This window comes from Pterocles gutturalis, unplaced genomic scaffold, assembly GCF_000699245.1.
Source record: "Pterocles gutturalis isolate BGI_N339 unplaced genomic scaffold, ASM69924v1 scaffold24214, whole genome shotgun sequence".
NCBI classification, from domain to species: domain Eukaryota; kingdom Metazoa; phylum Chordata; class Aves; order Pterocliformes; family Pteroclidae; genus Pterocles; species Pterocles gutturalis.
This window is the reverse complement of record NW_010133952.1, coordinates 26,494-52,379: the sequence shown is the minus strand read 5'-3', so window position 1 is coordinate 52,379 and position 25,886 is coordinate 26,494. Positions and strand designations below refer to the sequence as shown.

Here is a 25,886-nt window from a genome sequence, read left to right as displayed (position 1 = left end):
ACAAAACTTAAACAATTTGTACTGCTACGGTAACAGAAATCGAAATAATTCTCTCTCTCTCTCTGTATCCCCTGTTTGCATATACAAGGTCTCTCTCCATGTACCCTCTTTGCATTATGCTTCTTTTAAATATATTTTAGAACAACCTGGTTTTAGAGACAATCTTGTTCACTTTCAGTTTTGTTTCTCATTGTCCTTCTCACAGCATGTGCTGATGTTATTGGTGTAGCAGTGAAAGAATGGAATCAACAGCTCATGGAACAGTTAAGGCTAATTTTCTTCCCAGCCTTAGTATCTGACATGACTTAACTCAGAGCCTCTTGAAGTTGCAGTGGCAGCAAGTACAGTGCCAGAGACTTGCTAAGAGTTCACAATTCTTTGGCTTTGAGCTTTCATCTGAATGTGTCATTACTAGTTTATGTAAGCATATCTCCCTTGAAGCACAGGTGTCATTCTGGGTTTTTCAAGGTTTGTGTGGTCTCTGAGTTGTCAGGTTCCGACATTCCTCTCTCCTCATTTTCTTGCACTTCATCCAGCATTTGAAGAGTTTGCTGCATCACTTGTGAAACAGGAGATGACCAACATGCCCCGTGGTGTGTATCATTCTGCCTTGAGAGGAGGGATCACACGCTCAGACCAGGGGAAGACCGTGGCAGGTGTTCCAAACTTCTTGCTGAAAATGTACGAGAGGAACAAACAACCAGGCATGACGCCAGGCCTTGCAGGTAAGCTGTCACTTTCTTGATGTTAGACGAGTGTACATGCTTTGGCCCAAAGATTTCTACGAATCTGGGAGTTAGTCAGTTTGAGAAACAATGATGGCTTATGCTTCTTGCATGTGCTTACATATGCTTTTACATTGTTGGCTTTATTAAGTGTACTTTGCTTTGAGTTCTCCACTGACTTATGCAAGACTTCTGAAATATGAGCTTGAGTATTGACCTTTCTTTTCCTTTTCCCTCCCTTTTTAAGCTGGTATGTTGTTGTGCTATGACCTTCCAGTCCATATGGGCAAAGATGGCAAGCCTATTAATCGATTTCTGGCCAGCAGGGGACGCAATTTCCAGCAAATGTTGGTAGCCCTCATTCACGAGGTATGTCACTGTCTTCCCTTTTTGGAAGTATTACGCTTCCTTCCCTGCCCTACTACTCATTTGTTTATGCTAATTAGGAATTAATATCACCTAGTAATGATATATATGAATGTATCATAATTAACTTAAATTGCTCTGAGGGACAACTAACTTGAATTGAACTTGTAAATACTTTTTTTAAAGTGCTCGTGGCTGAAGTACCTCGTCTGAAAATCAGTAAAACAAACAGAAGCTGACCTTTGCCTTTGTCTGCTGCGCAGACTCTTCTGCCTGCTTTATGCCTGTTGTGTGTAATGAGTTGTAGGTGAATAGCAGGTCTGAACAATGGTGGGACTCTGTATGGAAATGACATCTACACCTTGCTAGGACTTGCTATTCTATTCTGCCTCTTAAATGTTTCAGCTGCCTGACCTATTAGGCTTATACTGCTGAAACCATGCAGTTACCTTTGGTGTGGTTTTGAAAGAGGGGCATAAAATAAGCCCCCACTTAATTATTATAGAAAATAAAGTGCTTGTAACAAAATCTTTCAGAGAGTTTAGAATTGTGGTACTTCTGTAGTTGATGTGAAGACTGATCTTTGAAAATTTCAGAGAGCAGTAAAACAAAATAAGTAGTTAAACTGGATCTAGGGGAATAAGTGTTCCTTTCCCAATTTTATGCCAATGAGATCAGTGACTAACACAAATGAAAGTGTATTAATCTCTTCAAAAGTTCATAAAATAATGCTGTTGATACGATAATTTTGTACTGATGCAGAGATTAATTACATGCATCTGAGGGTGAAGTTTCTGCTCACAAGTCATAAATAAGAGTGTATGAATTACATCAGTATGAAATGAGCAAGAGAGCATAGAGGGTGTCGCAACCCAGCTCATAAAACCACCCTGGGTGGGATGAGTGGGGTTCATGGAGATTCTGTGTATTCCCTTGGGGCAAATTAAGGTGAGACGACACCAAACAATTGAACACTGGCTTATAACTTTAATGCATATAATTGTTTGGGGGAAAAGGGAAATGTAAGGTATAAAATGTGGAATGAAACAATTAGAGAAAAAATTACTTGGTAAAGACAACTCATGACAACACTACCAACAGCCAACGATACCAAATCTAACAGCACAACTTCCAACAATACTAAGAAACCCGCAACTGCTCATACAACTTGTAATCACTTAACCCACAACCATTCACAACACTTGCAATCACTTTTCAGTACTAAAATGAACAACCTACAGAAAACCTGCTACACAAGCCCCAAAAGGAGCTGGCATAAAACTTATAAGGTGTTACCTTAAGTGCCAGAGAGAGAGAGAGGTCAAGAGATGCTTGAAGAGAAAAAGAAAGGAAAAGGAGAGAAGAGAGAGAAAAGTTTTCCCCACTCTTCGGATCCTTGGAGATGAGCGTGGACATCTTGGGGGAGGGGGGTTGCTCGACCAGTCTCAGGAGTCCTCAGGTGGTGGGTGCAAGCCCCTTCTCTTTGTTTATTCACCTTTTTATAGACAAAAGTTCTCAGATTTCCCCCTAACTTTCTTCAATTAGCATAGGAAGCATGAGGTGTCTCCCCAATTAGCATAGGAAGCGGAGAGGGGTGTCTCCGTAATTAACATGGGGAGAACCATCTTTCTGTGCATGTGCAAGAGGGGGAAGGGTAGCATTAACCCTTTCACCCAATTGACTCAGTGGTTGTGTGGACGCTGTATTAGATTAACTTTGGCCTTCTTGGCACCTTTGAGCTAGAGACAGCGGCCTTACTCAGCAAGGGTTTGCTACTTTGTTGTAAGAGCAAGACTAGGTCCTTTATTAATGAAGGGAGTAAAGCCTTTGGTGCATTCTTTGCTTCTTCTTATCAGCAAGGGGTAGGACTAGGAGTCTAGAAGCTAAATGCTTTCAGACATCATAAGGCCTTGCCTCATCAGGGACTTGATAGGCAGATGCAGTTTTCTTGTAAAACTGCATGAATAGTCCATTACAGATGGTGATAAAAAAACTTCTAAAAAATTTAGGTTGAGTCTTAAGCAGTGTGTCCAGAGATGAAAACAATGTATGAATGTCTGGACATTTTAAAGATGTATTTTTTTTTCCACCCCACAGCAATACCAATTCCTGTTCTACTTTTCCATTATAGGAAAGCTTGAATGGTCCCATTACTTCTTCTTTCTCTGTCCCATGTACAGGCTGTTAGGTGCTATTAAAGAAAATATGATTGTATGCCATTTTGTACAGAGGAGCTTTTTTTTTCAGACCACAGGATGGATCGTGTGTTGACAGTGAACCAGAACTGTGTAACAAAAGGAGGTGTTTTACCGGACACTCATACTATACTTGTTGCAGAAATTGGAAGAAGTAGGATTAATATGTAATGGGTTGTAACTGGGAATGTGTCTGGGTCCTGATTCTGGTTTGTGACTGACCCCCAACGGACCTGGAGCCTGCCTGCTGCAAAATTCCATTATGATGCTAATAAAATCACTGACACCGAACACTTTCTCTTATGAAATAAGCATAGCAAAGGGTTGGGTGGGAAGGTTGTGTGCACAGGGTTTGGAGAGTTTTCTGTTTCCAAACTGAAAACCTGACACAGAGCATAGGGGTCTGCAGCGGAAAATGCATGGGGGCTATGTTCTGATCCTGTGATACACCTGCATGGCTCCCTCCTGGCCTTGCTCTCAGGTCCTGCTCCCCGCTTGTTCACATTGCGTTTGTACTGGTTCACTCCCTCTGTCTCTTTGGAGCAAATGGAATAGTTCCATCTCTAGCAAACCTCTGCAGCATAGTTTGCCTGAAGTTCCCAGTCAAGCCATGTGAATTAGTAACCATGCTGAAATTGGCTGCTTCTACCTAGTGCAGTCTTCCAGCTCTGTACCATCTCTCAAAAGTTTCCAAATGCTACCATACACATAAAATTTTTACCTATCATACATCATTTTATTGTTTTGGTCTTTCTGAACTGAAAAGCCACAAAAAAATTGTGGCCACAGAGACACCGCATGGATCCCAGTAGAAGTTAGGCCAGGTGGTGCAAGAATGAAAGCCAGTCTGCACCACTTGTACCGGCATGTAGAACTCTCTCCCTGGTGCTGTGTTATGAAGGCAGTGTCAGTGGGGTTATGAAGTACCTCAGATGGCAAGTTCTCTCAAACAAGTAAAAACAAAAAACAAAAACCACCCTTAACCACATATCTCAAGGTATCTAATCATGTATACAAATTTAATAGATATTTTTCATCTTGACATCTTTACTACCAAAGAATGAAAGCAGAACCTGGAGATTATAACCCTCATCATCACAGGAGTGTGCAAGTAAATTAATGAATGTTTTCTGACTACTTGGATTCTGCAGTGGCAAGGACCAGGGGAAGTCCACAAGGATATTACAAAATATGTCAGAGGAGCACATTTAGAGTAATGAGTTATGAATGAAGTATGGGCTTGTGTAGCATCCAGAAAGAAAAGCTCTGCCCTCTATGTAGTTGTTTCATTCAGTGGGACCGGGGGTCAGTGCCAGAGGTTCTAGAGAAAAACATATTTAATTATATTATTATAAAAGGCATGTACTAAATTGTAATACAAACTGAATTGTAGTGGGATGAAGATCAGTTCTCAACTACCATGTTGTAAACAGTTGCGTGTTGCCCTCCTAAAGCACAAAATACAATCTCTGGTAAAAAAATTATTTATTTGTATGTACTAGCAGTGATTATAACATCCAGCAGCACATCCAAAATGGACTTTTCTTGTGCTAACAGGCTGCCTTCTTAGAAACACAACCTTAAAATGGTTTGCTTGACAAAGTGTGAGTTTTTTCTTGAATGTAGTGAACTGGATGGAGTTAGTGAATACATACTGGTGTCTCGAGACGGAAATGTTAAGTATCTCAGTATTTTACGAAGTCAATTGATTCAGGGTGTAGTAAAACTAAAAATAAAGCCAAGTGCATTTGAAATATAAACCTAAACACAAAACATCTTCAGACAATCCTAACGGCACCCTTTTAGTGAAAATTCACAGTAACTATAAAATTTTGATCAAAATATATCAGTATTTCTGTTCTCAGCTTTCATTGCTTTAAAAGACAAAAAAGGGTTCTTTGCCTTTTTGTCCCTTGTACATAGAAACATTTGGAGCTAGGGTTGTCAGGAAAATGCTATTTGGGGCTTTGACTAGGAGAGAAGTGAGTCCCTGGGCTCATCTGACTGAATTTCATGCATTAGTGTTTGTTTAGTCTTCAGTGTTGTTCTGGGAAGCAGAGTTTAACAATAAAAACAGGGAACTTAAGCTATAAAGCTATCAAAAAACAATATTGATCTAAGAAAATTGAGTGAGTAGGACCTAGGCTCATCTTTTCCCTGCAGTGGCTGTAGGAGTTAATGTGGTTTTGCAAAGTCGTTGCTTCAGAGTTCAACACAACACGTTAAGGATTTTTTTTAGGGTTTTAAATTGCCAGAATGACACTTCTGTGATACTGCTTTGACTCCTTTATATCTTGGGGTGGGTTTTTTTACCTCTTATAGTGACTTTGTAAGTAATGTAAGAAGTTTTTTGTTAAAAAGACAACTTCAAGTTCCCTTTGAAGTATTGCAGTCTGAGAAAACTGTGAGGTGGATGTAAACACCAAGAAATTACAATTAATTGGGAGATAGAAAGCATCCATTTATTTTATCTGTAAAAATCCCTAGCAGTTGGCATTTCCTTAGTTAGGGAGTAGCAGTCATCAATATAATTGCCATGCTGGGATAATAATGTTTTGATTTCTTCAGTGATTTGATCAATGCTTACATCTGTAGGATATGAACTTAGAGGTTGTATGTCTGTTTGTATGTTTGTGTGCTTAGTTGCCATTATTATACTTACTTTTTTTTGAAAACTGGAGCATGGGGAGTGGCTTGAGGCAACTAGGTGCATTTTTGTGAGATTCCTTGTGTGTAGAAGTATGATGCCTGAGATTCTGCTACCAAAAAAACCATGTTACACAAAGTTTGTATGCAGAGAAAAGAATTTCATCTTTTATGTTTAGAAGTCTATAAAGCATACAAATAACAAATGCCTGGGCTTAGCTGCCTTCAAATCTTACACTAAAAACAAGAGTGAAAAACTAATTTATGGTTAAACCTTAATGGGTCAGACTTACTCTATCTCCTACATGCTCTTCTAACTGAGAGATTGGATGCAACTGTAATACCTGTCATCAGGATCATATTAAGATGCACAAGCACTTCTTGATGCTATTTGAACTGATATCTCATGGGTGGAAGAACATGTATGTTCAATAAAGAGTGGTGCATTTGAAATGCTGTATTGCCCTTTACTGGTCACTGGTAACTTCAAAGAGAAAGATCATCTTTCCCCCAAAAACAGAGATGTGCTGTTTGATTGGTTACTAAACAGAACTTTTTAACCTCTCTTTTAGAGGACGTATAAGTTACTGTAGTCACAGTGGTCAGAAGTCACACAGACCATGGATTTTCTTTGTTTTCTCTACGGCTGCCTGGATGATACCATACAAGAAGTCCCTGGGGTTTGTCAGAGTCACCTGGGCTAGATGAGCTAATAATTATCTGTGACTCTTTCAGTTTTTGGAGTAATTCTTCCTAGGAGTTTATAGGAATAATCTCTTACCCGCTTCACTTATCTCTGTTGTGTAAATGAGTTAAGATGAATAGTCACATATGTTCACATCATGTGCCGTGTTTTGATGGTTCTGTAAATACATATTTTGGGTTAACATTGTTAGGCTTTCAGCTAGCTACCCATCTTTTCTTTTGGTGAAGGGAACAGTTCATGCTATATGCAGAAAGCACAGAGGCAGCCTGCTTTTGGCACACAGATGTGGCGAATGGTGGCTTTGACAGTATGGACTGGTGCACTGTTTTTAAAATGAAGGAGGATGGTCTTAGCTTTGCACGTTTCTCAATATTCAAATGCTTTCTGTGTGTTGGAAATAGCACAGTTATTTTGCCCTAATAATTAGTAATATTTGCAGGCACAATTGGAGGGTTGGATGCAAGTGGCAACTTGTACAGCACTAAATACCGTTCTACAAATAATAATCATGTTAGGTACTCTGTATACTCATGGAAGCAGCATTCCCTGGGTCTATTTTAAGTGTATTCGTAGATGCGCTGTGATGAGATGCATCTTTGAGCACTGGAAGTGGAAGACTCCTTTTGTACTTCTCTGTGCTGGATTGATTGTGATGCATTTAAGGGATTCAAGAGCTGACTGAAACCTTATATGTGAAGCACCTTAAGATGATAATTGGATTTGCTGTAACAGAATTCACTGTAGTGTATTCTTCTGTGCCTAGGTATTTCAGTGGATGTAATTCAGATTATGAACTAATTTGTGCTAGTTTCCAGTACTGAATTTACTGATTGTATCTCTTCCAGTGATGAAACAGTATTCAGGAAGTAAGTTTGTTGACGGATTTTTGCTTTTCTCCTCCTCAATCTAGTGTGCCTTCAAGAAAGACTGATAATTTTTTTCTCACAAAGGAATGCTGGGGAAAGGATTTCGAAGTTTATGCATGCAAGTATGTTAAAAAGAGCCTCCAAGCAAAATTTGATATGAAAAGAGATGCTGTTTCACTATTTCATTGGTACAGATACGTAATGCTCACCTTATTTATGAAATCACTGAGGCTTACAGTTTGTATGTTCCATATGTGAGAAGGGCATTAAATACATGCCTAAACATTTCACTGGCATAGACATATGGTCTAAACCAGTTTTGCAGCCACACGTTTGTTAGAGATGAGCTGAATTTAGGGACCACGTGGCAGGGCTAGTGAGGTGGAAAGCTGTTATACTTAGTAAAAGAACTTATTGTGATTCCCAGTCTCTCTGCTCTACAGCAGATTTTAAGATATCATTAATGATACCATAGTTTCTAGGTTCTTTAAACAGTATTATCTCAATTAGGTATCCAGGGAAGTGACAGAAACATGCTTAATTTCCTGTTCCATAAATCTGTTTTGTGTGCTCTCTGCTGGCTATATATCAGTGCACAACAAGTGAGCGATATGCAAAGATCTGTGGCAGCACAAAGGCACCAGTGCTGAACGAAAGCTTATCCAGATCTTGCCATGGTGTTTGATTTTATTGGGAGTGCACTGGAGAGGGGGAATGAGCTTCTGATTTCATTTGAAATTTCCAGCCTTGCAGAAGCATGCAAAACTTGTCCCATGTGTATTCAGAAGTGTTGAAGTACAGGAGTAATATTTCCTGTGGTTTGCCAGCGTTGCCTGTCTTGGGTTTTGGCCAACACAGTCTATGCTTGTGTGTCTTTTCAGGGAGACGTCCTTTTTAAGCATCAGTTAACCGGCTCGGGTTACTAGTTCCTAGCTCATACTGTTTCTTATTGCCTCAGATGTCAGGCTGCAGCTCTTTTCTTGAAAACTACTTGGCAGCCTGCTCTGGCTATGCTGCCTCCTAAGAGCATCCCAGGGCCAGTGTGGCAGTGTTTCACAACCACTCGTCATGGATTCGCAAGTCCTTTGAGCCTCCTTCCCTGTGCCTTCCCCGCCCCTGCTCAATATCTTCTTACACATAAATTGTGCACTCAAAAAAATCTGAACTTCACTTATTGTCAGGTTTGTTTGTGCTTGCTAGTATTGGTTAACCAATGTTGTTGTTATCATTGTGTATCCAGTGATAGAGAAGTAGAGACTGCTGGTTTCCTGTACTGAAATAGCGGGTATCAGCGCTGCTTATGTGATAATCTTCAGCACTATGTCCAATTATTTTCAGTTGTAGATGAATTTTGCTTGAGTGTTCTTTGTTATGTGAAGATGTTCTGTTCCCTCTTGTCTTCGTCTCATTCCATGTATCTGCAAAATGTTTACTGCCGTGAAGAAAGTTAGTTAATCAAAAGCTGCGTAGCAGTTCTGCAGGTCATCAAGCACATCTGAAAATTTTAGATAAGATGTGCAAGGTGCTAATGATAGGTTCCTGATTAGACCAAGTTGTCTAGTTGTTTTAAAGGGAACAGTATACCTGAAGCTTTTTATTTCCCGCATAAGCAGGTAGTGTCTGGTGCACAAGTGTGGATTGCATAGTGAACTTCATAGATCACCATGAGCCCAAACAAATATAAGTGCACAAGTCTAAAATAATTTTAGAGTAGAGGCAAAGAGGAAGACTGGAGTCGCTGCAGAAACCTAAGGCAAACTATTCTGACTGGAGCCATGACTGCTCATCAACTTGTTGGAGGAATTGATGAGCAGAGATGAAAGGGGTTTGTGGATACAATTTTGGTTAAAAAGGAAGGACTAGTATTACTGAGTCATTTAAAGATGAGATTTCTTTTTTCTGCAGGGTGTATTTTTATTGGCTGTAGGGTGGAGTAGTTAATCTCTTTCGATTGGTTGACTTTTAGGTTGTATTTATTTTTATAAATGTATTAGTACTTACTCAAAACTGTTTTAAGTTCACACCTGACAGTGGGCATGAAGCCTTAGCGTGGTCCTTTGTTTTTTGTTGTAAAATCCACGTACAGGAAGAGTACTGACTGCTTTATGTAGATAGTGAGTGCCATAAAATAGAGGAGATTAAGCATGAGGATTTAGCAAGATAATTAACAGAAATGGGAGTTCAGTTGTTTATCTTGGTTAGCCATTCTGTACAGAGGAGGCCAACGGAGCACATGATGGAGAAAAGAGGGTTTTGCTTACTTTGAGGCCTGAAATGTTTTACATGTGAACAGCGACTAGTCTCCATAATAAAATGGGAGGAATAAAAAGGAAGAATAACAACCTTCTGGGATTAAGCCTGGCAAGATTAGTCACTCTAGGTGGGTTTTGCACAATTTTTTATCACAGCTCACAAGGTTTTTCCATGACTCAGGGAGTCTAGCATGTTCTTTTAATTTAGAACTAGAAAGCATAGGCCTTAAACAGTGGACAATGATATGTATCCCGTCTCACCTCAGCCTGGCATGTTTGCCTTTCCTTTATTAAAAACTGATTATCCTGGAAAGTGCTGTCATTAAATAACTTATTTCCAAGTGACTCCAAGTGTCTGTGTGTTTTCATCTTTTTGGTAGAGACAGACAGTAGAAATAATTGAACAGTAGCAGGCAAAATCAACTCTGTATGCCCACTGTGGAATGTGATGAGATATAACAATGCACACAGCCATCATTTTCATTACAGAGCTTATGTTGTTTGTGGGTCTGAAAACGCAGCAGTTTAAAAGAAGAGGACACCTAAACTCCTGTTTTACTTTAATAAAATATTGCTGCAATTACGACTGTCATGGAGACAGGGAAATAGACTCTTCTAATTAGCTGTGATACACATTTTTTGTGAATTAATGTATTTTGATTTATAAACTGCATAACATGTAAATTGCGGACAGAGAGATACATATATCATGCAGGACTCTGATGTCTGGAGAAACTTTCTTGTGTCCTTGAATTTGTGACCCATTCTGTTTAACTTACCCCTGTAATACCTTTGTTAAGCTACCAACGGATAGAAAATGGCTTGTTACTGAGATCCTTTGACTTTATTTCTGTTTCTCAACATGCTTTGAAAAAGTCTTAGAGTCAGTTTTGCTGTGGTGCTTACTGAGAACAACCTTGGGCTCCTGAGGAAAGTGTGCACGTACGTTGTGTAGTTGACTGCGTTACTCTTCTGTTGTACAGTTGAGGCTGTCATACCTGAGTGAGTTTGGGAGGCAGAGAGGGAGAGCTGTTGCATATTCCTTTAAACTATGTTTGAGCTGGTGTTGTTTTCCTCCTGTTAGTTCTATCCTGGTGCTTCCTAAAAAGGAGCTTTGTAATTCCTTTATTTTTTTAACAATTCCTTTCCGTAAAGGAAGTTTGAACCATGTACGTGAGCATAGTTACGTATAACCCAGTCACGGATGCTAACTCCTTTTGAATAATCTCCCCTGTATTTACATATTCATCTACTTGTATTTAAGTGTCTGTTTAAAGCTTTTATAGAAGCACCTAAGATTTACAAAAACTATAACAGACATCAACTACACTACCATCTTTGTTATGTATGTATTTTTGTCTACCAGTGCTAGTAAGTATTGTGGTTATTGCCAAATATAATTCCACTGCTTTCTCTGGAATCAATTATCTGTTGAACTATGTGAAGCAACCAGTTTTGTCTGACTTGGGTAATGAAGTTGAAAGTAACTTAGTGTGGGTAAAACCAGAAAGGGGAAGTATATTATCATTTTAGTTTCCTACAGCTGTGTATAATGTCCTACGGGTGTGTGTATGTTACTGCCTGCAATTCACAGGTTGGAGAACATGTATTCTGCATATGTTAGAATTACTATAACCACTTCTACCCTTTCTGGTGTGTTGCACAGGTTAACATTCAGCCTTCCGAATGGCACCGCTCCATGGTGCTGCCACAGTCCTGGTTAGGATTTATGAGTCGAACCTACAATGCAATCTTACAGGTAATTTTGAGGTACATAATATTGTGCATGTTAATGCTCATTCAAGTGCTATGAGTTTTATTTTTACCAGCAAGAGCATCCATGCAAGTTACAGTAATTTAAATATACAGCTTGATTTATCTAATAATAAAATTTATGAAAGAGGGATAAAAATAAAATGGATCTTTAGTTAATGGTAGCACAATCTGTGATACTTTGTATAATTATAAGTTCTGCTTACAGTTGAGGTTCTTGCAGTCTTGTTCCTGTGTCAAGTTGCAGAATGTATCGATTCCTAGAATTTTTAGAATATGAAATTTTAGTTAGTGCTCTAACCTATTATTTTGGGTAGGAATTTTGTCATAATAGTATCACAAAGGAGACAGAAGCTATCGAAGAATAATTCATTAAACAGAACTTCAGTTAACCAGCATGTAATGCTGTCACAGTGTGAAGGCCTCATCTTTTGATTTTACCACCTATAGTGATCAGGAAATATCTTAAAACCTGTCTTTCATTGGGTTAGATGACCTGATATCCAGGGAAGTGTAGTGTCATTTGGTTTTTCAACCAGAAAATGATCTAAAAAACATTTAACAAATACCTGTCTTCTAGAAGGTTCTCTGTGTGGTACTGGAAGGCTGCCTTTGTTTGTGTTTCCAGTCGACATCAGCTGTTTTCAGCGTGAGCAGCTCGGGTTGCTGAACGAATTCTAGAAGCTTTTACTGTTCCCTGTTTGGCTGTGCAGCAAAACATATGCTTCTCTAACATTTTCAAAACAAATTTTATCTTGTCCATCAGCAAAATATCAGATTCTCAGCTGAGCCAGCCCCATTTCAAAGCAGGCAGTAGCTATTCAAATTGTAATTTTAGGTTGTAACTACAGAGGGGGCCATTGTTGCTTGCATTTAATTACTCTCGAATTTTGTTTCCGCTCTGAGTCAAGACTTCACGAAAAGCTTGACATTCACCAGACTTGTTTCTAAAAGCCTCTCTAGGATTTAGTGCAATTTTACAGGGCAATAGAGCCTATTTTTGTTGCTTCTGAAATCCCTCACTGGAGACCTAGTATCTTTACTTACACCTTATACTTCTATAGTACATTTCATTGGAGATGGCCAAAAGAGACTACAGTATAAGATGAGTAGTCTGGTATAGTATATAATTCAGTTTGAGCAGATAGTAGTGTAGTCATTTCTACGTTTTGGAGGCAGATGTTCATAGAGACCAGTTGACTAAAACACTTGTGTGAAGATTTTTTCCCTTCGGACCCACCTGAAGGTCCTCTTGTCTTTTATTATGGCTACTCACATGCTTAAGCACTTCTGCCAGTTTGTGTGTTCAGCATATTTTTGACACTTAAATCAACCTCATCCTGATGATCCTACACATCTTGATTTAGTACAGAACTTATGCAAATATTTATGTTTGGGGAAATCGCGGTAGGTTTTTGCATAGTTTTTGTGCATCCTTCTCTTTAGTCAGTGTGTTGTGTATACTTCTGTAATCTTTGTGGAGAGTGACCTTTTGAGTGACATCTGGATTTACAGGGTTGACTCTCTTATATTCTCAGGTTTTTATCCACACCCAAACTACAAGCATTCAATACCTGAAAAACACAGCTTATGTGCCTATATTTTTTTCTTACGGCTTAGTAACCTACTAAGGAGCAGAAACGGACAACCTAAACAAGTTAGGATGTAGTTGTCATGCAGTTGGAGACTGAACATGAAAGCAAAGCTGCTTAATATGTTTAAATCGCAATTGTTAGAGGCCAGAATCCATATAATCTCCTTTAAGATACAGAAAGAACTGTTGTAGAAGGTCACAGGAAGGTTGGGATCATGGAAGGGGAAAGGATGAGGATTTCTGCTTTAAGCAGTGAATCAAGAAAGTGATATTTTGCTGTTAGAATCTATTTTAGGTAGGAGGCTTCCAATCTCATTCCCTGCTTGTTGTACCCCTTCCCAAGGGAACTTGTCTCTTTGTATGGACTAGTAGAAATGTCTCAGTACCTGTTGTCGTTGATGCCATCTGCAGTTTGTTTTCCTCAATCAGAAAAAAAAATAATAATTCTTAATATATTGCATATTACAGTGAGATCCTGTATGAAAAGCAGTGAAGTTTACTTATGAAGTAGCTCTCAAGTAAAAGGCTACATCCATTACTTAAGTGTTCTCTGAAGAAGTCTTATGATGATTGGTCATGTAAGATCCACTTACTGACTTATTCTGTAATTCTGCAGGGGAGGCAGGCGGAGCTGGAGATGCAGTTAAAACATGGAAAAGAGGATCCTGAAGAGGTGCAGTACAAACAATTTACAGCCTGGCTGTGGTAAGGAAGTGCCTGTCTGCTCCTGATCACTTGTAATCGCAAGCGAGGGGTCAGAGGAGGGCAAGACTTCAAAGCCTTTAGTTTTGCAAGTTTAAAAACTGTGTGAGCACTAATTAAAAAAAAACAAAAAAAAAAGCTAACAGATACAGCAGTGACCAAGGCGGGAGAAGGGAGCAGGAAGGAGACTACTGAGTAACTGTCTGTAAGGATTCCCATATGCACAGGTTCACAGGTAATTTCCCCTCTACAGTGTCTGAAATTTTGTAGGGTGAGCAACTGGAAGGAATGGAAAACTGTATTTTCTTTTTGTCATGTTAAAACTGAAGGATTATGCAAAGAGCAAAACTTACTTGTATAGTTAAAGTGAGATGTCTCACTGAAAATGTCTTGATAAAAGAAATGTAAGCCATGGTATGATGTTTGTTGTAGTGAACTGAGACACACCTCAGTTTGTATGGTAAGTTGGCAATGTTCAGCCTGAGGATGATGTTTAAAAGCAGGCACATGATGCGCACCCTGATGCATATCCTCAACTACTTCTATTCAGTCATCTGAGGAATGTCTCTCAGTCTGTCAGGATTTAGCTGTGTATGTGCATGGCCATGGGGACAAGGTGGGAAGTGGGAGCTTTAATGGATAGAAAGAAATACATTTTCCATGGACAGTATAAATATCAGTTTCTGTGCTTGTTCATAAGCACATTGGGAACAATGTATGTACAAACAAAACCAAAATGCCCTTTGCCCATTTCAGTGTAAAAGGCGTTACCAAGTCTAACTCAAGGGGAATACAAAATTAGTGTCTGTTGTTTTATAACAGCCAGGTCTAGATTAAAGAGTTTCATAGTAAGATCCAGAATGATATGCTATTGTAGAAGAGATTCTTTATGTAGTAGTGGCACAATTTTCTGTTGTTGCTCTGCCCAATCCCTTTCTTCATAGGGTATAAAGAGAAAACATTTTCCAAGTGAGAAGAATGTGTATAGCAATGCTGCTTTTGTAGATTTCTCCTGAACCAATTTCTGCTCTGTATTTCCTAAATAGTGTTAATGTAAGCTATGTCAAAAAACAGAGTTCCCTTTAATAGGAGAGAAATCAAAGCAGTAAGTGAACTGGGAGTCCAGTATTAGTTTTCATGTCTTTTCCTGTTCCCCCTTAATTGCGTGGTGCTTCAGGGCTCTAACTTCCGTAACCATTAAGCATTTGTGTTTCCCACTGGGTTTAACCTGATTGTGGACAGCTTGGTAAAACTTTAGTGTTAATGCTTTATAGTGTAAGTGCTGTGCATTTTTGCATTGGTATTTGACAAGTTGATGTGCTTCTAGTGTCGGTGAGTTTGAAGCCGTGTGCAAAACCAGTATGGTTATGGTGGAAAGCCTGAGTAGGTTTCTTTTAAATCCCAAGTGTAACTCGGTCTTATAACATATGTTCCTAGTTTACAAGGCATACATTATTAGTCTTCTAATCACATGTTGTGGAACTGTGATTGGAGTGTATCTTTTTCTGTAGGATGACAGTCATTGCCAGGATGGTGGTGTATGTTGTAGTATAGAGGATCTCCTTCCTTGCCCAGACCTGGCAATATAGACGGTTCACTGCATCTCTGCTTCTGTCTTGATGTCAAAAAAAAGCTAAACAAATGCAGACAAATAGCCTATTATGAATCAACTGCAGTAATGTGTAAGAAATTTTAACTGCTCCTATGTCTTTCATTTGAATGGAATCTGGTTACTATACTGCCTCATAGTGTAACTGCCCCTAGTGGTTTCCAGGAGTATAGCAAGTGTTGGATAAATTGTTATAGTTGTCCATTGTGAAACATTCTCATGTTGTTATGGTAAGATCTAGCACACTGATCTGGAAACTTACATGTAACATCTCAAAAAACAGATTTATGGCTGTTGCATGAACCTGCATTCTACAAAAAGTGCTATTAAGTCAGATAAGAGCCCTTTAGAAAACATTGGTAGTACACATGAACATGAAGAAATATTGCATGGTATGTAAGCATTTTTACAATTTTAATGCTTATGAATAATTTGTTCTAGGTCTTCTGATAGATAGATATGATAATTGTTAACATAGAATGGACACGTGTAAGATATAAGGTGAAATTAGCTGAGTTCATGCTGTAGTATAATGAACATAGTGTAAGTTCTGTTTCTCTTGCAGGGTCAGAGATATGTTGACCGATGTCATCAAAGGTGCCTCCAAGTAAGAACTGCTAATTTATTACAGAGGAGAATGAGTTCTCTTTTGTGGCAGATGGATGTAAGATAATATTTTCTGCAATTAGTTATCTGCCAGTTTCATGATTTCACATGACTGCTGTTCAGGAAAGGAGCTCTTCCCCACCTTGTGATTTGAGACTTTTACCACTGACTGTGTCTATTAGAAAGGCTGATGCCTAATGTTTTGAGTAAAGCCTGGGTAGTGCTATATGCTCTATTAGCGTGGAGTTTTTTGTTAACTAACAGACTGTTTATGTTGAGTAGCTTCATTTATCTAGAAGTTGGCTGGTCTTTAGTGGAGTATGGGCCCTTCAAAACTGTCCCACTTTCTGATAAGGTGCCTTGTGCCCAGAGGCCCTCCAAAGGCAGGAAATTACATGTTTGCAGATTATGACAGGCTTGTTCTTTTGCTATTAGAATAAGTATCTTAACCTTCCTTCCTAGGCTGCTAAAGCCATTTGGCTTCTTCCTTTCGCTCTCCACTGGCAGATAGTTTCCTATTATGCTTTGTCCTTGGTTAACATGAAATTGGCCACTTACACCAGGTTAAGCAAAAGTATCAGAAATAGTGAATCCTCATAAGAACAAGTACTTAGAAAATCTTAAATCATAAAGATGTAATCAGTGAAAGAATTAGAGTGAAATCTCACAGAGCAATTCAAAATTGTATAATGTATAAAAGATTATTTTTAAATACTTTTGCGAGTTGAGCGTTCTAGAGATTTTGATTAAGATGTGTTGGGTTTGAACTTTTTTTAACTTATCCTTGTTCAGATATTTAAAATATTCCCAGCTGTTCTGTTTTCTTGCATGTTGGTCATTTTGAAGGAGTCAGTTAAAGAGGGATGAAATTGGAAGATCTGTTTGATATTTTAGCTACTGAATAAATAAATACCTGTGTTAAGGTAAGGTAGTATAAAGAGATAAAGGGAAATAATAAACTTTAAATATGTCATATTCTGTGTTTCAGAATTAAAATTATGGTTTTAGTTATAGAAGTTCATTAGCAAAACTAGTTGAGATAAAAGCATTGCCTGATTTGGGAGGGAGTGGTGAATTTTCTTTAGGTAACAGCAGAAGGATTTCCTGTGCATAGATCATGTCTCTAGAACTTCTTGTGCTTACTGACTTTCTTTTAAGAAAATATTGTGGTTTTTTCCTGTATTTTCAATAAAGAGTAAGATACTGTTCTTTTTCCTCCTAGGGCTTGTTGGAATTATGATTTTTACCTTCATTAAATGTGAAGGATCCAGCTTTCATGAGTGTGTAGATTTAGAAGTTTCTCTCTGTTTCAGGTCCATCATGAAATGTAGTCTTTGAAAAGTTGATGATCAATAACAACAAAGGTTCTATACATAGATTAGGACCTTAAGGACATGGAGCGACAGGATGAGGGGTAATGGATATCAACTGAAAGAGGGCAGATTCAAACTAGATATTAGGAAGAAATTCTTTACTGTGAGGGTGGTGAGGCACTGGAACAGGTTGCCCAGGGAAGTGGATGCCCCATCCCTAGAGGTGTTCAAGGCCAGGCTGGATGAGGCTTTGAGCGACCTGGTCTAGTGGAAGGCAGGGGGGTTGGAACTAGATGATCTCTAAGGTCCCTTCCAACCCAAACCGTTCTATGACTCTAACTTATTTAAGGCAAGAGATACAGGGAGATTTCAAAGAACATAGCTAAGCACCTGGTTGAAATTATTTGTAGGTATCTCTTGTCTGAAAGGAAATAGTTTGTGTTTTAAATAGGAGAGATCAGTGGCATTCCACTAAGACCTATGTATCTTCTTTTTAAAAGCAAACCGTAAATCTAGAAAATATTTTTATTGTTAAAATGAGATCTTTGGATCTGGAACAAATGCCTAAATTTGCAGTGCAGGTGTATTTTTACAGCATCAGCTGAGGAAGTTTTTGGAAACGGAAGGTTGATGCAAAAAGCATAGTGCACTGCAAACTGTTCTAATGTAAGACTGTGAGTGGTCTAGTACAGTTGTATTGTTCAGCTGCTGTAAAACAATTATTATATTGCAATATGTTTTTCTGGGAATCACTGGGATATTGACATCTATCTTTTCATTAAACTCAACAGAGTTACAGTCTGTCTCTTATTTGTAGGTGGCAGACTTTTCTTCCTTGAGCTCCTTAAAAGTAAAGATTTGCACTGTGGTAGAAGTTAGTACTTTTTCAAACTTGTCGTTTTTCCATGATGTTAACGTTTTCATAGATTAGGTGAGTAATTAGAGGCTTTTTTTTTTTTTTTAAGCTGAGATTTCAGTGATGGCTGCTCTGCCAAATCTCCTGAACAGATGCTGTTGCAGTGAAGTAGCACCTGCATTCTCTGTTTCAAGAGCTTTTTGTGTTGTCCTGTGTAGAGATGGTACTAGCTAAGACTAACTGGTGTATTTCTGTGAGTTCTGCTTGCTCTGCAGGGTAGCAGTCCTCAATATAGTGGAAGCAAGTTTCTGTTTTTATACAACTTTGTGTGTGCTAGGCTTTATATAAAAGACAAATGAGAAAAAAACCTGAAATGCTTCTCTCTTATTCTCTCTTATTCTTTTTCTAATTCCTGAAGATGAAATGTGGTAGAAAGCATCCCATTGAAGTTGTTAGGTGCAAAGGCCTTCCCTTCTGGACCAGCTGTAGCATAACTTCCCTGCATTGAGATACATTGTTTTGTTGCATGCATCTCTATTAAGCTTCTTAACTGTTTGCCTTTTTCTGTCCAGAGACAGCCCAGTGGTGAAGGGAAACTCTATTTTTGCCTTAACTGGTCTTGCAGTTGCTGTAGCCAAATACGAAAGCAGCCTTTCCTCAGACACTGAAGGGATGCCTGAGGTGAGTCAATCTGGAAAAGAGATTCTGTACTCTTAGTGGAGTGTAGTGTGGCAATATGACCAGGTGTTTGGGAGGCTGGTAAGTGCATATGAAGTACTTCACATTTTGAAGTTCACATTTCACCCCAATCAGTGAATGCCATCTGATAGCTGCTGTGTGATCTATGCAAAAGCAGTCAGAATTTATAGGCACCTTCTCACAAGAAACATAATGACCAACACATTTATTGTTGGTTCTGACAGATAAGATATAGGTCTAGTGGACGCTGAAACCCAGCCAGCCACTTTTCTCATAATTTTTGCGTTCACTGAATAGTACCTGGTCAAAAATAGTGTCTGGAGGGTTATCACTGTCAAATAAATCATGCTACTTATTGTACATAAGAATGACAAAATAATCTCATTCCTGATGGTTTATAGCTGGAACATCAGCTGCTGAGCATCTGTTCAGGTAGGACCTGATTTAAGAAAAAATAACAAATATTTGGGTTTGATTTTTGCAGACTGAACCTGATTTTCTTCCCACAAAACACTGGATTTCAATGGTCACAGAGACCCTCTTTAGTATTGTGAATAGCCGTTATCACCCTAAAGGTCAAGTCTTCCCATGGTTCTACCAGGTACGTTTGTGGTATTAAAGGTAAGAGAATATCGATGTATTTCATACCTGGAGTTCTTAATGGGGAATTTCCTGGTTTTCTTTGCCCTGTAGTAGTTGTCATACAGGAAAATCAAAACTTTTCTCACTTTTGTTCTTTTTCTTTCATTGTGTTTTCTGCTTGTATTTGGGTTTGCCTTGAGTTTTTGTCTTTATTACCGAAACAGTAAAAACCACATGTGAGGATACATGAGTGAAGGATATTTTAAAAACAAAAAGACACTTCAAAACCTAGAATATTTGGCATGTGTATACAAAACCTTCTAACATGAACAAATTCTCCTCAGACTACACTATCAAACTCCTGAGTAATTCTGACACCATTTCTTAGGGCTCTGAAATGCGTACTTTCTCAAAATCTAATAGTTATGGAGCCAGTTATTTTTGTTCTTCAGTACCTCTTGAACCCCTGAGGGCCAGTAGAGATTGTATCATATGTGCTTGCAGTGTGATAATCAGCCCGAAATTCTCAATCAGGCAGTTCTTAAAATAGGACCTGGAGATGTACTGAAAGCTCAGTGTAGACCTTAAGGAATAGGTACTGCTAACTCTTGACTATCTGTGACCAAAGTGACTGGGTTAGAGTTTCTTCATGTCATGGATGCAGAAAGGAACTTGGGTCCCACAAGGCCAAATACCAGCCTGATAAGTATCATAATGTTTTCTATCCAGAGCTTCATTAACTGCATTCATGAACTGCATTTAGTCCAGTAGTGAGATGTTAGCATCAAAAAGCTGAAAATTACTGATGGACCTGGGTCATCTCTGGCATGTGACCCTTGTCATCACTGATAGAGGACATAGATCACCAAATCAAATGTAGTGTTAAATAAACGCTAGACTGGTTGGATGTAAGGAGATTGAACTACTTGGTTGGTACTAGCAGTTCTTGTCAAAGTATTCTGTGACTCCTGCCTTTGAAAATAAAGCTGTTTAAAAAAGGTGCTTTTGAGATGGAACAGTGTGATGATGTTTCATGTCTAAAATCCTCTCTTAAAAAAAAAAAATCTTATGCTTGTAAAATTCAAAGGCACAGAATAGAAATCACTGTCTTGCAGAGTGCCTTGCATCCTGATGGGATTTTTTTTCTTTTCCCTTTCAGAGTGGCATGTAGAAGTTGATGAATATACATTAGGCTATTACTTACAATCAGTCCATTGCTTTATAAGTACAGGTAGCTGTATGGATTTTACCTTTGAAAATGGAAAGTAATTAGGAACCTTTGTAAGGGATCTTTCTTCTAGAAAGCATCTCTACTGGTTGTCTTGCAAGATCTCATGCTATTTTGTCTTCCTACATGTGATGCTTTTAAGGTACTGCTTTTTACAGCTCGCTAAGTTCTTGGTGTGTTATAATTACAGAAGTACATTAACATCATGGCTGGTTTCTGTTTGCCCTTCTGATCACACTGCTGGATATTTTAACAGGAAAGGTGAAAACTGAAATAGGTTGATGTATTTATGTGCAGACCAGCTGTTAAATTCTAGTTGCATCCTTTCTAATTCTTTGTTTACAGTTTCATACTTAACAATTTTGTTTACTTTAAAATTATATTGTGGATTATCCTAGTTTTAAGCTGTTTGAAAGGTAAGGCAAATGGAAAGGTGTCATAGTGTTTACCTCGGCTGAGGGCCAAACGCTACACAGACAGTCACTCACTCTCCCCCTTCCCGCAGACTGAGGAGAGAATTAAAGTGGTAAAGAGACTCATGGGCTGAGATAAGAACAATTTAATAACTAAACTACAATAGTACTGAAAATAATAATAATGATTATAATAATAGGAATATGTACAAATAAGCAAATGAGTGATACACAGTGAAACTGATCATCACCCAGTGACCAAGGCTCGGCCCATTCCCAGTTAGTGATCGGGGAGCAGAGAGAGTCCCAAAATTGCAATCGCAGAATGGAGATAAGAGCCTGAGATACTGAAACGACCCTGAGAGAGGGGTGACCCAGAGGGAGACAACCCAGAGCAAGAGAGAGTACTTCCAGACTGATCCTTGTCAATATACTGGGCATGACGTGCATGATACAGAATATACCATTGGCCAATCTGGGTCTCGATCCTAAAGCTAAGGTGGAATCCTAGGCTAGTAATTGGGGCTGTGCTCCCTCCCAGCTTTTCCTGCACCTGCAGACACTGGCACAACAGAGAAACCGGAAAGACTGTGACTGTCCTGGCAGCAACCATAAATATCAGTGTGTTATCAGCCTTCTCCTCAGCACAAATCCAAAACATGGCCTCTTACTAGCTACTGTGAAGAAAGTTAACTCTGTCCCAGCTGAAACCAGGACAAAAAGTTACCATATGCAATTCCATGAAATACTGTTTATTGCCAGATTGCAATAAATCTGTGCTGCTGTTTGCTATATAGGTATTTATTTTTAACTCCTAAAGCACTGAGTGTTACTACCTGGAAAGGGACTTTATTTCCCTCTCCCACAAGAAAAAGAAAAAAAATATTTTTTGTTTTTCTAGAAATCCTATTCAGGTGAAAACACTGCTAGTATTATAGCTCGTTCCTGTGCGGCCACTGCTTTGTCTCTTCTGGTGCCAGTGTTCATTGTATCATGCAAGGAGAAGATTGAGGAGGTCCTGAATATGCTGACTGACAGGTTACCTGGGAAACCAAATGCTGATGAGTCTCAAGCTGTTCAAATCCACATGGGCCTTGGCTTGGGGATGTTTATCTCACATTTGTATGAAGAAAAAGTCAGGTAAGGATTACTGTATGTAATGTAGGTGTGCAAAAAACTTCCTTCTTTCTCCTGCATGTGGCATTAAGTCATAGGCAAATGCTTCTTGAGGGGCTTTGCAATACTTCTCAAAAGGTGTTTTTTATTATGAGTCTTCACCACCCATGCGCCCCGTGCTGTCCTAGATATTTTGCCATTTTTCCAGCATGATTTATTAATTTTCATAATATCCTCAGGTACACATGCAAAGCAATCAGCTGGAAGAGACACACGTAAGTTTTTAAAGGGGATTAGCTGCCCTAGGAGACTTGATTGTAGAATAATTCACAGTTCTCATTGGTTCTGTTCTAAATGGTGCTCTGAACACTGGATTAGTGCCCACTTACATCAAGTGAGTTACACACATGGGGATGGAACTACAAGAAGTAGTGTAACGGGCTGTTTGTAAGGTGTGCTGTTACAGCTATGTTGGCAACAAAGAGATGTTCTGAAGTTCGTAAAAAATGCCTCCTTTATGGAAGGGTTGGCCTCAGTTGCAATACTCCTCCAGCTTCTTGACTGCTAGGGATTCTGTCTGCCTATATACGCATAATAAATGTTTAGTTGGTAAACAAGCACAAGTATCAAATAGATTTGGCTGTCAGCTGTTAATTTATTCAGCAAAGCTAATGTTTCCCTTGCACTGCCTTTGTTGAAACACTGTGCAGCATTGCTCTGTTCTAGTCTTTGTGCTTTGGTGTCTTGATGCCTTGCTGCCTCTAATTTAGGCACATAATTTGGGGATGGACAGGTGACTAGTCAGTGGTGACAACTGAGGTACACACAACCATTAGAAGGCTTTTGAGGAGAATGACGTTAGATCAGCTTGGTATTTCGGAGTATGCAGATCTTTATTTTGGGGTTTTGAGGTTTGTTTGTTTGTTTGGCAAGCGATCTTGACATTAATAAATTTATCAAAAAGTTTCTTATAGACTTCATCATTTTTTACTCTTCCACTGCCCTGCATAATTTCAAAGCTTAATCTTACACTTTCTTCTAAACATTGACTTGTAACAACAGCAAAACTTGTAAGGATGTAGCTATAGGTAATATCAAATCGTAGTGTTTATTTGCATTGAAGATGTCCTTTTCATTATGAAACCTGTATACATGTTTTGTAAGAGGGGAGTCCCTATCACATCTTTGGAGTGAGATTTAAGTGCTTCCTTTTTTATCAGTAAGTTAGGCAAAGAGATGGGGAGAGAGATTTACGGGGTTAATATCTTAAAATGTCATGCATTTTCAGCTTGTAATTGCAGGTCTAGCTGAGGTCATATTCTATTAGTATGCTCCTCCTACTGTCAGTCATGTTTTACAAATCCTGGGTGCTGAGTTTCTTTCTGGGTATTGTAGCAATAACAGTTGCCAGGTATGGTCTGAATAGGTTTTTATTATCTGTATATGAGTATGTTTATATGAATGTGACACAAATGACGACTTATATAGTTATTGCTTACAGACTAGTATGAGAACCTGTTACAGCAAGAAAAGAACCTCTGTTTACTGTCACGTTCAGTCTTAGCAGGAGGTTTAATAACTTATATGATTTAAAGAGCAGAGCTGTGTTTTGAATTATTTTTTTTTTGTTTCTGTTTTGGTTTGGTCTTGTAGTGATGTACCGGGGCAACAGATGAACTTAGTTCTAATGAAGTCCTTGGATGTGCTGGAAGCCTGCTGCTTTGACACCAGTCTGGAGTACAAGTGAGTTTCCTTCATTACTGATGATATTTTGTTTTATTTTGAGCTCCAGCTTTTTAATTCATGCTTTTATTCCTTAATTCTACACAGAAGAGCATAAGGGTAGGATAAGGACTCAGCCTGTTCTGACTACTTCCATAGAGTCACCAGTGCGTGCAAGTTAGCAAGGACCTTCAGAGGTCCACGTCCCTCCCCAAAACAGACACGGCCATGGCCTTGGACTACGTTGCCCAAGGCTTTGCAGTCAGAGTTTGAAACTCCCAAGACTGGAGACAGCACGACTCTGGGCCCTGGCTCTGGTTTTGGGCTGTCATCTCCATCTGAACATCTGATGTTTCAACTTGTGCCTGCTGCCTCTTGGCCTCCCACCATGTGAGAGCCCAGCTACATCGCCTCAATCCTTTCCTGTCAGTGCTGGAGATGCTGTTGGATGCCTCCAAAGCCATCCCATCTCACGGATGAATCAGCTGTGGTCCCACAGCCTCTGCTCTCAGGGAAAGGGCTCCAGCATTGCTGCCTTGGTAGCCTCCCATGAACTTTTCCCAGTTTTGTTGGTGTCTTCCCTGCATTCAGAGCAGGAATACAGGTGTTGGTGAGCACACAGTAGAGGGATGATCCATCCCCTGGCTCTCATGGCTGTGTCCTGCTGATGCTGCTCATGTACTGCTGGCCCTCGTTGCTGCCTGGGTGTATGTCTGGCCATGGCTCAGCTTTCTGCCCACCAGTGCCCGAGGCTGTCCCCAAGAGCTGATGGCCAACTGCTGTGGTCCCAGCCTGTCTGTTGACAGGTGCAGGACTGTGAGTTGGTGCTTGTTGAATTTCAGGCTGTTCCTGCTGGTTTATTCTTCTGTGTAGCATCTCCTAAGTGTGCCCATAAATAAATATATATATATATATATAATACTTTATATATAAACATATACAAGTGTATGCATATGTGCATATATCTAACACGCACACAGTTTTTTTCCATACAGTCTCTAGTGCGAGTTGATTCAACAACCACCACTGCTAATCCCTGCGAACCCACAAGTAAAAACATTGGGCATGTATAGAGAATCACAGAGGCAGCGGGAAGATCTCAGCAATTTTAGGAGCAGGGCTGCTTGTCTTAACTGCACATGTTCATTAATAAAAGATGTTTTTCCAAGTCCTTCCTTTGTGCTCTTGGGTGGTTACCAAGGTGTTCAATGAAGTCTAACTGCTTCTGTATTGGAGCCTGTTTCTGGAATGTGCATGTGTGTACAATACAGTGTGAGCTTCAGGAGCAGCTGCCTCACATGGCTTATTTATCTGGGAGAGGAAGGCCATTAATTTAACAGCTGTGTGGATGGCGTGTTGAATACTGAGTAATGCAAATATATTTCATTTAGCCAACTGAGGTTGTGCCTCAGGTGTCTCAAAGAGAGGAGCAGCCCACCAGCAGGGCAAGAAATTATTGAAAGGTATTGTACAATTACTAGCATTGGCAAACCTGGAATAATTGAAAAATAAAACACGTCAGTTGCCATTAAACAAGTAGTATGTGTCTTCCACAGTAGTCATTTTCCTTTTAAATCAGGGAAGGAACTTCAGCATCTTGAGTGCCTCAGTGTGGGCACATAGGGTTTGATTTGATTTTGAATATTATTCTGCACAGCTCTTCCCTGTTCAAAGGAAACAGCAATAATTCCTGTTTGCCTTTGCCCTCCCTTCTCCAGTGGGATCTCCTGAAAAGCTGTGAGAGGTCACAGCTACACACCACTGGGCTGCGAACCTGTATAGCTTAGTCAGGGTTTGTGTTGCCTCTTGAGTGGCGCAGGGGCCAGGCATCCACCCAGGCAGCAACGAGGGCCAGCAGTGCATGGGCAGCATCAGCAGCATACAGGGGTTTGTATCGGCTGCATCACTTTGTTAACA

At 39.4% G+C, this 25,886-nt stretch overlaps 1 protein-coding gene across 1 annotated transcript in view; it reads left to right on the top strand.

Annotated features, from left to right (window-relative positions):
* FOCAD (focadhesin) overlaps positions 1–25,886 on the top strand; it is a gene marked incomplete at its 5' end in the record, with an annotated part of 55,886 nt that overhangs the window by 6,660 nt on the left and 23,340 nt on the right. The window contains 9 exons of the mRNA XM_010081426.1: positions 537–725; positions 973–1,094; positions 11,423–11,515; positions 13,740–13,828; positions 16,000–16,041; positions 18,782–18,890; positions 19,393–19,509; positions 22,033–22,271; positions 23,901–23,990. Coding sequence (XP_010079728.1) covers positions 537–725; positions 973–1,094; positions 11,423–11,515; positions 13,740–13,828; positions 16,000–16,041; positions 18,782–18,890; positions 19,393–19,509; positions 22,033–22,271; positions 23,901–23,990 — 1,090 coding nt within the window. The remainder of the gene's footprint in view (positions 1–536; positions 726–972; positions 1,095–11,422; positions 11,516–13,739; positions 13,829–15,999; positions 16,042–18,781; positions 18,891–19,392; positions 19,510–22,032; positions 22,272–23,900; positions 23,991–25,886) is intronic.